This window comes from Bos javanicus, chromosome 4 (genome assembly GCF_032452875.1).
Source record: "Bos javanicus breed banteng chromosome 4, ARS-OSU_banteng_1.0, whole genome shotgun sequence".
NCBI classification, from domain to species: domain Eukaryota; kingdom Metazoa; phylum Chordata; class Mammalia; order Artiodactyla; family Bovidae; genus Bos; species Bos javanicus.
This window is the reverse complement of record NC_083871.1, coordinates 75,555,652-75,569,696: the sequence shown is the minus strand read 5'-3', so window position 1 is coordinate 75,569,696 and position 14,045 is coordinate 75,555,652. Positions and strand designations below refer to the sequence as shown.

Genomic DNA, 14,045 nt, shown 5'->3' with positions numbered 1-14,045 from the left:
CCTCCGTCTCTGTGCACCTGGATTCCCGATCCATGAACACGCCTGCACTTCCGTGTACCTGGGCCCGGTCTCTCCCAGTGTCTGCAGAGCCCACACCCACCTTTCCCCCAGAAAGGCCTTGCTCTCTACTCCCTGATGCCCCTGGATCTCCTGTCACACCCCTGTGGGCTCCTGCCACCACAGCTCCCACCTGTGCTCAGGAGGTCCCGCACTCATGGTGCGGACCCATGGCTGAGGACCTTGGGTTCCTATAATGGTTCCCTTTGGCTGGGGTTTAATGTATAATGTAAATTGATGGGCTTTCCACTATGAAGGACTGGAAGTTGATACTTGTCACTGTGACTCTCCTTCAGCATAAATGAGACCTTGGACATGGACGGGCACTCCTGCAGGGATGACTGTGTCCACAGAAGCACAAGAGGGGCGCTGGCACAGTGCCCTAGCGCCATCTGTGAACCGAACATGAGGCCGGCCAGGAGCCGGCAATTGTGGGTGGGGGAGTTGATGTGCCATGAATAAAGTATCTCGACAATAGGAAACAAGGAGCCCGTAGGTATGAGCAAGAGAGCTGGCCTCCTGCCATCTGTGGAATCAGAAACTTCACATACTGAGTCATTCCTTTTGTTGCTTGGTATTATCAGCTGAAATCTCCCCTCACTTAAAGGATGTGATCTAAGAAACCCACTTTTGAGCAGGGATGCAGTGCAGCTGGGTGACCTTGGGGGTGGGGCAGCGCGAGGCCCCAGCAGCGCCCAGACAGGCTGTGGCTGAAGCACAGTCAGTATCCGCTCAGAGCAGGGGAGCTGCAGAGGCGCTGGGCACCTGCACGGAGTGAAACGCCTCCATACCTCACCCCATTTTACAAGGCCTCCCAAGGCTTTCCGAGATTCCACCACTGTAGGGCTTTCCTCTTGTCTCAGAGCCAGGACTGACTTCCTACACAGCCCATGATGAACCTTGCTAAGTTCTCCAAGCCAATTCAGCAAAGACACATGAGTTCTTGGAAGGTCACCTGCACTTCCACCAGCACCACATCTGCTCTATTTACAAACATTACTATGTGCCAGGAAACAAAAGAAGTCACTGCCACTGCCCTCCAGGGGTTTTTTGATCTGGGAGCAGAATTTGAGTGGAATTAGGTCTCAGCCATAGGATGCAGAGTGAGACAGATGGAGGCTATTTATACACTATGAAAGTGAAAGTCGCTCAGTTGTGTCCAGCTCTTTGTGACCCCATGGACTGTAGCCTGCCAGACTCCTCTGTCTGTGGAATTCTCCAGGCCAGAATACTGGAGTGGGTAGCCTAACCCTTCTCCAGGGGATCTTCCTGACCCAGGAATCAAACTGGAGTCTCCTGCATTACAGGCGAGTTCTTTACCAGCTGAGCTTCTAGGGAAGCCTGTTTATTCATTGGGAATGAACGTCAGGGGTGATGCAGACACAGCACCAAGAACAGGGAAGGTGCTGAGTGGCAGTGCTCACTATCACCTTACCATCACCACCCCCACCACCATCACCATCATCACCCTCCCCACCATCACTATCATTACCATCACCATCACCACCACCATCACTACTATCATTAACGCTACCACCACCACCATCCTCACCATCATTATTATTGTGCTGACTGCAGGTAGACTTTCTCAGAAAATGCTTAGCCTTCGCATATAATTGTCATCTCAGAAATAACCAGAGCCACGGTAGACATGCTGCTGCTTGAAGAGCTGGTGCAATGTGAGCTGTGCAGGACATGCGGCAATCCCCAGGAGGAGTTCCAGGTAATGCCACCCCCAACTCCCTACCACCAGGTAACTTGTGGTCTTTCTCATAATCAGGACACAACCTGCCAAGAGTGAAGGATTTCACTAACTTCGGGATGCTAACGTCTCTGTGACAAACCTTTTTCTACAGCCAGAATTAAGACACACTATGCAGCAGTCAGCATCTGGGGGCAAGATGCAAGGCAGGCCAAGGAGGGTCTCATGTAGAAAATACAGCGTCATAGAACTTTCCAGCCTATTTCCTATTTGTATGCAAGACATGAGGCCACTCTGGTCAGATACTGACCCCCATCAATAGGGTGAGCCTCAGGCACACAGACATGGGACGATGCATCTGTGGGGTGAGAGCCATTGTCCTGCAAATATCATGGAGCCTTTCAGACTCATTGTCCCCTTCCTACTCAGTGTGGTAGAGCCAAGAACCACATGTGGACCAGTCCAGCTTGGCAGCCCTAGCCTCCCCCATGCAGAGGATGGATGTGTGCACTGGGGATCTGAACATCTTCAAAGCACAAGGACACAGCATCCCCGAACCTTCCACATCTCCACATCAGTTGGTTAGCTGACTCTCCTTGCCATCTAGCAATTTTTTTCTATTGCTGGCTGATCTAGCTTTTTTGCAATTGAAAGATGTAAATACTCAGATGACATTTTGATATTAAAATCAAATGGGTTCCAGTGTCCTCTACACCAGCCAGGGAGAGAAGGAAGTTCTCTCTCCACCTCAATTCAAAGGGCTGAAAGCTAGAGACATGCACATTCTTTAGATGGGATTTCTAGCAAGACAAGACGTCCCAGAACGAAAGCCAGAAGTCTGCTTGCAGACTGTTCCAAGAACCCTCTACACTGTCCAGATCCTTTTCATCAATGTGGTGCGAGTCTCCAAGGCTCTGCACTTCCCGGCTTGGCACTGTCCTCAAACAGGAGCTCGCTCTGAAACTGAAAGCCGAACTCCGAGTTAGAAGGCCAGTCCTCACGCTGTGAGCTGCGAGCTGCCCAGCTGGCGGGTATTCTTCGCTGCTCAGGGGTCCTACCAGAAGCTCATGCCCAAATTTCAGGAAGGTCTCTGAAGATTAGTGCCCATGTTTATTTATACCTCATCCCCTGACATCACCATAGTTTTACAAGTATAGAAGAAAACTAACAAATACCCAAGATTCCTAACAAACAGGAATGGATTAATAAACACTCTTAACTGAATTTGCATAATTAATAGCCTAACATTTGCTGAAATTTTACAGGTCTGTTGAAGTATTCAACATTTTAAAAATGTCATTTTAAAAATGTCACTACTTTATAAGACCAGGAAATAGAAAAGATCTAAAATCAAAATTAAAATTCCAGTAATTACAGTGATGAGTTTATCAAGTAATTTAAGTATAGCTATCTAAAGGATGGAGGAGATGAAGGGACTTTCTAAAACCCCAGGCTCTATGTTCTACTGTTAAAAGACAGATGAGTCATTTGGGACTATGTTCCATCCACTGGAAAACAAATGAACTAAAGGAAGCTGTCAGACGGTAACCTGAGCTTAGAATCCTTCCCTCTTTCATATACTCAGCCACCTCCAACCTCTTCCAAATCTCAAAGGAGGTTTTAATACAAGAAAGAAAAAAAAAAGATTTCTGGTTTTAATTTTTCCAAGAAATTCCTTTTAAGTAGGTTTGGTGAGGTAAGAGACAGGATGCGGATAGCTTTGTTCCCACTGAAACTTTTTTTAAACTCAGAATCTCCTGAATGTATCTGACTAAATTAGTTCATATATCCAAATCATTCCATCTGTTTTGTTGCTACAATTAACTACTCCAACAGCTACATATTCAAGTCTGATAACCTATTCCCAGAAGGTTCTCTCAGTTTTTCCCAACTCCCAAACTTCTGATATCCAAGGGCCCAGGTACTCAGGGAAAGGAAATGAATGTCACAGGGTGCGTGCGAGCTCAGTTGCTTCAGTCGTGTCCCACTCTTTGCAATCCCATGGACTGTAGCCCACCAGGCTTCTCTGCCCACAAGATTCTCCAGGCAAGAATACTGGAGTGGGTTCTTGCCAACCCAGGGATCAAACCTGCATCTTCTGCACGCAAGCGGATTCTTCAGCATCGAGCCACCAGGGAAGCCCGGACGTCACAGCATCATCACACTTATGATCCAGGTGCCCTTCAGGGGCTTGCGGACCAGCACTGCCTGTACCTTTCCACCCCCGGGGATGTGACAGGGTTTAATAGATGGAGCGAAGAGAAATTCAGAAACCACACCCTTAACCCAAAGCACACAGTCAGCCAACGCACAGCCAGACAGGACGGAGGTCTGCAAAGCTCAGGTTCCCCAAGCCATCTGGGACCTGGCTGGGTCTGAAATCCACCCTGTCTTACTGCAAAGCAGGCAGGGCCTCTGTGTGCAGCCACAGGGCTGAGTCCCACTCTACTGAGAACCACCTATGAGACCTTGGTCAGGCCACGTCCTGACACCTCTGGAAAATCAACTGTAAGATGGGATCTGTCCTTGCAGCTGAGGGGCCTGAGAAGATGAAAGGGCCAAGAACAATGCCAGCAGCAAGAGCAGCACTCCTGCCCCATCAGTGACCCTGGCTCAGCCCTCGGGGTCGGACTCAGGACTAGGAGGAAGCTACGGAATCCTTCCTGCATCCCGCCTCCCATCTTCACTTTTAGAGGCAGCATCCTTAGGGAACCAGCTGACACCAAAGATGTGGATGCACACCGACATACCAACACAGGGAGGCCTGGTCTCACTGGTCACCACACTCTCGACCCCAAGGTGACTCCTGGGTCCTTGCAGCTCCACCCCTCCCTAACCTCCCCAGACTTCAGCAGCACTCAGGTTTGGATACCTGATTTGGCCCATCTCCTCTGTGTGGAAGCTTCTATACACACACTCCCCCGATGTCCTCACATACTATTCCTTGACCCACTCTGTCCCAGTGCCCACAGCCTGCGGGGCATCCGCCCTGGTCCCACAGCCTGTGCCTCTCCAACATGGAGAGCCTATCACAGGCTAGAACCCAACGCTTGCTCTCACATCCATTCAGCCATACACCCAGATATCATCTCTCTCCGCTACAGCCACCCCCAGCCTTCCAAGGTCTCGCAGCTGGGCAGGAAGGCCTGGCCCTAACTCTGCACAAGCCACGTTCTAAGCGCCTGCACAGTGCCCGCCTCCTGTGCAGCAGAGCCCCAAAGGCTGAAGGGTGCACAGGGACGCCCTCAGGGCCCGCATCCCTGCTGTGCTGGGGCTGCTGCTGGACCCTGCAGCCTGCCGTGGTGGCTGAGATCCCTACAAGCCTCTAGGCCCCGACTCTCCAGAACCTACCCCTCCATCACTTCTCCCACTCCCCGCCTCCACCCACCCCATGACCCTCTCTCTCTAGCTCGAGCTTGATGCCCCATGAACAGCCTCCCCACTCCCTGTGTGGCCAGCTCGTGGCCACCGTCCACACCTGAACAGTGTGGTCACTTGCCTGTCCTCACAAGACTGTGCCCAAGGCCCCAAGTGTCCTCCTCATTCCCCCCTTTCAGACTCTGTGACGAGCCCGGAGCTCTTCCATAAAACCTTATTCTATAAAACACAGACACAGGCAAGTGTGCATCCCATGAAACCCCAGCTCACCTTGCCTCACTGGGGCCCTGCCAGGGCCATCTCCTGTGTCCTGCAGGCGGCCACTGGCCCGTAGCCCGCCTGCCATGCCGTCTGGGGGCATGGGGCCGTTGGCCTGGCTGCCCGACATGTTCATGTGGGTGGGGATGGGCTCAAAGGTGGGGTCCAGCTCCAAGATCAGCCTGTTGAGCTGTTCGATCGACTGGTCGATGTCCAGGGTGGGTGAGCCTGGGGACAGGTCTGTGCCCAGCTCTGGGCCAGCACCATTCACGACTTTGACATCTGGAATCCTGGGTTTGAAGGCTGCTTTGCCAGGAGGGGGTCTCTGTATATCGGGAGGATGTGGCCCAGGGCCTATGCCCCTCTGGACGGCCACTCTGCTGCTGGCCCCCCGAGTGGGGGTGAGCGGGACCCTAGGCTGTGTCTGCAGCAGGCCAGAACTGTCTGCTGCACCACGGCCGCTGAGCCTGGCCTCCCCGTCAGGGGCAAAGCTGTACTGGTGAGCGGCCACCATCTGCTGCTGGCGCACCCAGGTCTGCGTGGAGTAGCTGCTCGGCCCGTAGGCCTGCGTCTGGGCAGGCACAGAGGGCTTCCTAAGCACAGGCTGTGGCTGCTTGGGCTCGCGGCTCCCGAAAGCCCGCTCTCGCTCGAACAGGGGCTCCGCGGTGAGCCCCAGATCTGGGGCCAGAGCACCATGCTGATCTTCGCCGGCAGTGCTGCCGAATCCATCAGACAGGAGGGAGTTCTGGCTGCTCTGGTGGCAGGTGAAGGGGTTCAGGTGGGCTGATGGGTGGCCCTCCGAGGAGGACAGGGTCCCGATGCTGTCCACGCTGTGCAGGTCGTGGCTGGGCATCTCGTCATCCAGGATGTCCGTCTCTCGGTCCTTGGGGGTGGTGTCTCCGTTCACGTGGACCTGGGCTGGTACAACGTGGCGGGTCCCGCTGTACTTGCTGCGAGCATCGCTCATATCCTTCAGGGGGCTTCCAGAATCCTCGAGGCCAAAGCCACTGAGCAACTGATCCAGCTCGGCCTTTTCCTGGGGGCTCAGGCCCCTCTTGGATCCGGGAGACAGGTGCTCCTCGGTCCTGTCGGTCCTCACAGAGGCTGTGGAGTGGCCCGAGTCACTGCTGACAGACAGGGTGTGATCGCTGTGGTCTGGGCTGCTGGCGGCTGGGACGGCAGGGGACCCGCCTGGGACACTGGGATCTGAAGCGCTCTTCTTTCTCACCTTGGCGTAAAGACTGCCGTCCACGGGGCCCTGCGTGTGCAGCACTGGTGGGGAGACAACGAGAGACAGACTGTAAGTCAAAGATGAAAAGGGGCTTTGGGCTCTTAGAACACATCTATATTTTGTCTGAACAAATAAAACAAATGCATAACTTAGAACGCTCAGGGCCAAAGACTCTGCTAGAATCCAAAAATTCTACATATACTCCTGTGTAGCAAATGCCCACAAAGAAATCTGAATAATCAAACATCTTCAGGCCCTACCTTTTTATGCAAAGAGAAGGGTCATTTAGAGAATCTTTGGGCTTCTTCACACTCAGAGTCGCCTTGCCTCGAGGGCTCACTGTTCATTTCATCTGTAGTATGAATGGTGAGCACAGCTCCACTCACAAGTCTCCAAGACTCAGAATGGACTGTGCATATAAGACAGGAGAGAGCTTCTGTCAGCACCTACAAGGCATCTTCCAGGGGCCTGGGTAACAAATCCTTAGTAAACTGAACATCTAACATAGGTGCCTGCTGTCCTCAACCTTCTGAGATCTGCTAAAATCTAAATATGTAGCTCAACAAAAAGAGAAAGCACAGAAACTGGTCTCCGGCCTGCCTTCCTGGAAGTGCAGCATCTTTGGGCCAAGGAGGTGCCCACGAAGGCACAGCAGGACCTCAAAACACAGAGGGGTAACCACTGATCTCCATGCACAGAGACGGCCAAGGAAAACAAAATTAGGCCTCCAACACAGATGGGAAGAGTGGAACCCTCTGCCACTATTATTAATTACGGCCTTGGCGGCGGCAGTCAACCACACACTGGCTCACAACAAAGAGCTAGCTGGGAGGGCACTCAACAGCACAAGAGAGCTCGCGGTCAGCACCTCGCCACTGCATCCTCCTCTGCCTCCCTGTATTCCCAACTGTGAAACTGCAGGCAGACCACAATAACAGAGCCGCAGAGGACTTGACCCGTGTCTGCGGCCCCAGGAGCCACTGCATTCCAGCGGTGACTGGGCCTGGAGCCGCTCTGAGGGACCCAGCTCTAGCCCTGATGCACTCCATCGGCAGGTTTCAGCTTTTTAAAAAAACACAGGGTTGACACTCCAGGACAGAGCCTGTGGGGTAACTTGCGCTGTTACGCTGAGAGCGCATGAGACTCCAGCTTCCTTCTTATCCCAACTGTGCACGAGAGGAAGAAGCAGAGCAAGAAGTGATGGGGGACACTGGACACAGGGATACAGGCTGGTATGAACCTAGGGACCCTCCTTTTAATGTAGTGCCTGGTGGGAAGGCTAGGGGGAGCAATGATACACAAAATACAGTAAATAAACCAAGTCTGCAAGACAGACAACTGGACGTGAGCGTCAAAGTAAGAGGCAGGAACTAGATGCAGCCGTAGAGTCATTAGGGAATGGTGTCAGTGACAGCTGGTGGTCACAGAACACCAATCACAGGGTATGCACTCAACTGTATTTTCTCTGACTTTCTAGCATATTCCCTTTGTAAAGATGAAGAATTGAGGCTGAAAGAGCATGAGTAACTTTCCCAGGTTGGGGAGCTGCTGTGAAGTGCAGATGGGACCAAAACCCAGGTTCTCTGGCTCAGTAGGCTGGCATCCCTGCTGCCCTGCCCCGTCCACAGAGAGGAGGCAGCCGGTCATGATGCTCTGCATGGCGGCAGTGAGTGACCTGAAGGTGCTAGGGGTAGGAGCTGCTGAACCCAGCTCCGCACTTGAGGACCTCGGAATGAGCGCCCCAAGTTAGGGGACACCTGCAAACGTCACCCCTCCCGCTGTGAAAGGGAAAAACTGACCCACGTGTGAGTCACTAGGTCACCGTGTTTAGGATGTTCTGGGCTCACGCAGAACAGCCCGTGGGTGAAGTGGGAGCTGGAGCATAAGACAGATACCAGTTCAAGTCCTCTGCCCCAACCGTGCACAAGCAGGGGGTGCCTGTGCCCTACATGAAACTCGAACACAGACACTGAAAGTCAGAGTACACAGATAAGCAGCTTTCATCTCATTTCTTCACCAGCTGTGGCCAAGAAAATAAGGCAAGACCTGGGGAATCAGGTATTCCCCTTTGGCTTTGCTGAGCGAGCAGCAGAAGACACTTTGCTCCGTGAGAATCTCAATCCCCCCAGAGCAAAGGGGTGGACAGCGCCAGGCCCAGGGGTGGCCAGGGCAGACCACTAGCCTCACAGCCGGCAGGGAGCTGGCAGTGTCTAGAAACAGATGTCCATGCGTCCATGACTCCAGTCCTCCTCCCTCAATCTGAATGAAAACGGACTGGCACAATGAATTAAGGGAAAAAGGGAAGCCAAGAATGAGCTGTACAGAAATTCTTCTGATTTAAATTCAGGCACTGCCCCAAAGTGCCCGTTAATTATTTTGAGTAGGGCCCCATGGCCAGCCACATGGAGAACAGTCCACATGGAGAACCCCACATGGAGAACAGTCCACAAGGGCCTGCAGGAAGTGGAACAGGGCAGGATATTCCCTTGGCTGCAGAGTTACGAGTAATCCCAATCTTACTGTTTTTATTAGTATTAGAAATCTTAAAATAATAATAAGCACATTAAAAACAACTCGACTGCCGCTGACAAAACACCGGCTCTGTGTGAGGCCAGGCATGGAACATTTAGGCCTTGGTCTCATGGACCCTCAGAGCTTCGCAGGGTATGCAGTGAGGGATAGAGCCAAACCCCACCACAGACTCCTTTCTAAACTTCCTACCACACGTGCAGGTTACTTTTTATGGTGGAAAATGTCCAGTACATTTTATATCGACAGGAAAAGTATACAAACCAAATCAGCGAGCCCTCAAAGTCAGACCCACCGAAACTTCTAAATCATTCTGTAGGAGCTTGAATCTTCCCAAAGGCAGCGCCAGGCCTCTGGGGGGCTGTCCAGGGGCCTGCCCGCTGCACCCACGCTTTGTGATCCTGGACTGTGGGGGGCAAGAAGGAAGAGGGGCCTCTGGCACCCACTGCCCCTGCCCTGCATTCTCCACAGAAGGACTCAGACTGAGTTTCCCTGAATCTGCAGGTGGGATTCTTGCTCTGCGTTTACTCTGTGCGTTCCTGGTCATGATGTTTAGACTGTCCAAGCCCCTGATTTATAAAAGGGAATAAGCAGTATTATCTTTCAAGACACTTGTAAGAATTAGAGAACATATATAAAGAACACAGGCCCAGGGCTCCTAATACGTGAGTCCACGTGTGCTGTTGCTCAGTCATGTCCAATTCTTTGTGACCCCATGGACTGTAGCCTGCCAGGCTCTTCTGTCCATGGGATTCTCCAGGCACACTGGAGTAGATTGCTATGTCCTCCTCCAGGGGATCTTTGCGATCCAGGGATCAAATCCACATCTGCGTCTCCTGCATTGGCAGGCAGATTCTTTACCACTGAGTCTCCAGGGAAGCCTAGACTCATATGAGTAGCCGCACTTATTAAAAGCTCCTTCCATGGTGGACAAGGCCTGGCATCCCCTGACTGTGCTGCTTCACTTCTCTCCTGTTCACCACTCAGACCACAGCAGGCACAACCTGCCCCAGGGCCTTTGCTCATGCCGCTCTCCACCTGCAGTGCCATCTTGGCTTGCTCTCTCACCTCCTCAGTGTGGATTCTCCGGACCTTCCTTTCTGTCTCTGCTGGGTGTTTGTCTGCGGCACGCACCTACAGCCAGATATACTGCAGACTTACCAATGTCTCCCCCACAAGAACATGGGCTCCTGGAGGGAAGGGATCTGTTTTTTTGTATCTGGGGATACCTGTGGTATCCCCAGGATTAGGGACCCCCCAGTGAGCCCCGAGTACTGAGAGACTGAATGTTCTGGCTGCTTCTTACATGACAAAACCTAGGGAACTATTTTGGAAAGATGCTCCGCTGTCTTAGCAGGTAAAAAAAAACTAACGACAGCCAAACAAATAAACAAGGGTCTGATGGCAGAAGTGCCCACAGCCCTTGACCACCTGCAACCCGAAGGTCTCCACTCCCAGACACCAAAACAACCTCTCCCCCAAGCAGACTGCAGAGATCCACTTAGTGGGCCTTCAAATGCCACCCAATAAGACTGGGAAGGTGCGGAAGTCAATGTGAGGGTTTCAAAACGTCAATGAAAACAAGAGTTGTGAACCTAAACACGACTCAATGTGCCTATCAGATAGGCAGAGGCCTGAGGGACGTCTGAACGCTATCTGTGCGGCCGCAGGAACTGCGGGTGTGATAGGGTCCTGACATACAACAGGTGCATAACAATGACACAGAATCTTTGCCACTGCCCATCTCCTTCATCCTCCTGCCACCTGTGAGTCGGTTAGTTCCCACAGCTGCAGGGTGGGCAGGGTGTCCCCACCCATGTATGGCCCCTCTAAACCACACCTGGAGAAGAGTGACCTTGCCCACACTGTGCTGGAATTTTGTTTTCTGAGACCCCATGTGAAAACTGCAGGGTGAGAGCAATGAAAACAGAATCACCGGGGACAAAAGTTACCTGGGAGGCTTGGGGGAGGAAGTCATTGCATGACTCACTGCCAAACCCTCCATGGAAAATGAGACACAAGCCCTAACCCGTTCTGTGAAGCCCCCTAAAACTGTGGTCAGTTTTCAAGGACGTTCTGACATAACTGATGGCAAAGTACCCCTTTTAATGAGATTTGGAGAAGTGATGCAACAAATAATTTTCAGAGAACTGATGAAGCCAAACTCACTTCTGTGATGCTTGGCAGGGCTGGGGCTGGGGTCCCACCACCGCCACCATCGCCAGCCCCCAGCGGAAGGGAGGGTGGGGCCCCTCAGGTGAAGGAGGCTTGGGGCTGTGAAGCTCTGCTCCATCACAGAATGCAGAGTGCTATCAGAGCCACTGGGTGGGTGAAGGGTGGAAGGCAGAGTCGTTCACTTCATCTGCCCCTTGCATCCTTTCGTATATTCAAATGACATGTTATAATTTTGTGCTTCCAGCTCATGGGGATTTTGAAGGGACTTAATCTTCATTCTGCAAATGGAGACCCCGATCTCCAGACTGGGATGTGAGCTTCCCAGGACCCCCAGTGTTTCTGCTGCAGATGCAGGACAAGAGAGAGCCTCTACCTGTCCCAGTGCAGATCAACCATTTGCTGTGCCCCGTCCCTACCCACTGTCCCCACCCCGTTGAACAAAACCCAGAGCCCCTTCCAAAAGGTGGCCTGTGAGTTATCTGGTAATGTTTTCCCTGCAGCCAGGGCCTGGTTAAAAATCAAACGTAACTACAGCTCCGATTGCTCCCACTGAAAGACACACCAGGGAGGTTCTCATCTGGAAAAAAAAACAGAAGGAAGAAAAGAGCCAGAGGACATTCTCTGCCTCATTAAAGGGCAGAGGCTGCAGGACAGACTCGCCACTCTACCCCTGCTATCCTGTGACGATTCCCTGCCCACTCCCACCTGACTTATGAGCAGGGGCTATCTCACAAAGAGGGAAAGAGACACACCCAAAATATTTCAAAAGTAAGCAAAGAAAATGAAGGGGACAGGAAGAAAATGAAAACATTCCTTCCTATCGTGGCTGAACACAGATTAACCAATGCCCACCTGTGCTCAAAGGCATGTGCTCACAGGTATGTGAAGAATTGGCCAAAGGGAAGGCAACATCTCAACTTCACCTCCATTCAAGTACCAACCACTCGGCCCCCAAAAAGGTGCAGAACTGATCTGTACGAAGTTCAACTGTCCCCTAGCCCTGCTTCCAACAAAAAAATCAATTTGAAACAAAAGAGAAAACCTGATAGATACACTAAGCTCACTGAAATCTTTCTTTCTTTCAAATACTGAATCAATGAATCTTATGTTTTACCTTTCTGAAAGGTTTACTTTAAAAAGTAACTTTTCATTTCAAAAGCACCAACAGTATCTTCCCTGCAAGTCTTCACTGGAGAAAAATAGAAAACTCCTCTCCAGGAAATGTCCATGAGCGTTTACTAAGCACTGGCCATGGCTGCCAGTTAGTTGTTAATGGAGACTGAAATGGAATACTCAGCAGAGTCCCGATGATGTGCTGGGATGAACCAGCCTGGGGAATATGGGGAGGAACGAGAGGAGACAGAGGGCGTCAGGCACATCTCATGGCATCAGATGGGTCAGCAGAGACAGAAAGAAAGAGCAAGACTACAGGAAGGGATGTTTCCAGGAGCCGCTGCTCTCAGGTGTGGCTACATCCAGGTGAGGTTACAAAGAATCATTATTTTTCTCATCAGTGGAGGACAGAACACAGGAAACAGCCCTCTCCTGCAATAGGGCTGACATTCTAAAGACAGAGGTTCTTTTTAAGAATCTCCTCTATGCCAGGACGGGCTTTCCAGATGGCCCTAGTGGTAAAGAACCCTCTATAAGATGAGAAAACAGAAGCTCAGAGAGGTTATGCTAACATTTAATATAATAAAAGGTTACTGGAATCATCTGGAATGCAACTCTACCTCTGTTTCACTCCCAAATCCATGCTTTCTGTTTTTTTTTAAAACACTGGAATTCTAAACCTGACCAACCACTTTAATGTGAAATTAACAATTTAATTTTGGAAAGGAATGTGCCTAAATATTTTCTTTTCAGTTCCCTCTCTCCCTCTCTCTCTCACACACACACACTCCTTAGAAACTACTTAATCACTCTGCTTTCCTCCCTAACTCCCGAAACGGTCCGCTGTCGGGACAGGAGCCCGTGTTCTGAGGCTGCTGGGTCGATGATGGCAGTGTTATGTCTGTTTCCTAGGCTGCAGGAGCGGGAGCTCATGGCAGGCTGTGCATTTCTGTCCTCAAAATTAAGGAACTGTTCCTGGGTGGACCACTCAGTACCCACCCACTGTGCCCACCGCACCCACCGCGCCCACCGCACCCACAGCCACTTGGGAGCCCTGATAAAGGAAAGGCTCTCCACCCACCCTGACTCACTAGGAGACAGGCTGTGTCTCTGGGCACAGCCTGCTGACCACTGTCAGTCACTTCTACTTCCTGCGGCAACCCCACATGAACCATCTCCAGCTCGCTCTAAACGACTCTCTACTTGAGGCCACTCAGCTAAACCAATTCACTCTATCAGAAATACCCCATACCAGAACCTATACGTCCCCATGGAAGTCTTATAACCGCAGTCATCCCTGGAACAGTGTCTGAGAAGAAAGAAAGAAATGATGTCATTGTCTGCATCCACATCCAAGGTACTGAGAGAGCAACCAGACTCCAAAGACTTCAAGTGACATCCCGGGGAGAGATCGGGGTGGGAGATGGGCTCAGGGAGAGCAGGCTGCGGCAAAGGGCCATCAGAGATGAGTGGGGTGACAGAAATGTTCTTACTGTGGCTGTGATGGGAGTTTCAGGACAGGAAGTTAAACTCCTGGAACTGGGCAGTAAAAAGAGTGAACTTTACTGTATGTAAATTATACCTCAATGATTCAAAAGATCA

General features: G+C 51.5%; 1 protein-coding gene across 10 annotated transcripts in view; it reads right to left on the bottom strand.

The window, feature by feature from the left end:
* TNS3 (tensin 3) overlaps positions 1-14,045 on the bottom strand; it is a 222,886-nt gene that overhangs the window by 59,980 nt on the left and 148,861 nt on the right. For all 10 annotated transcript variants that reach the window (XM_061414398.1, XM_061414397.1, XM_061414399.1 and 7 more), the window contains one exon: positions 5,408-6,667. In XM_061414398.1, coding sequence (XP_061270382.1) covers positions 5,408-6,667 — 1,260 coding nt within the window. The remainder of the gene's footprint in view (positions 1-5,407; positions 6,668-14,045) is intronic.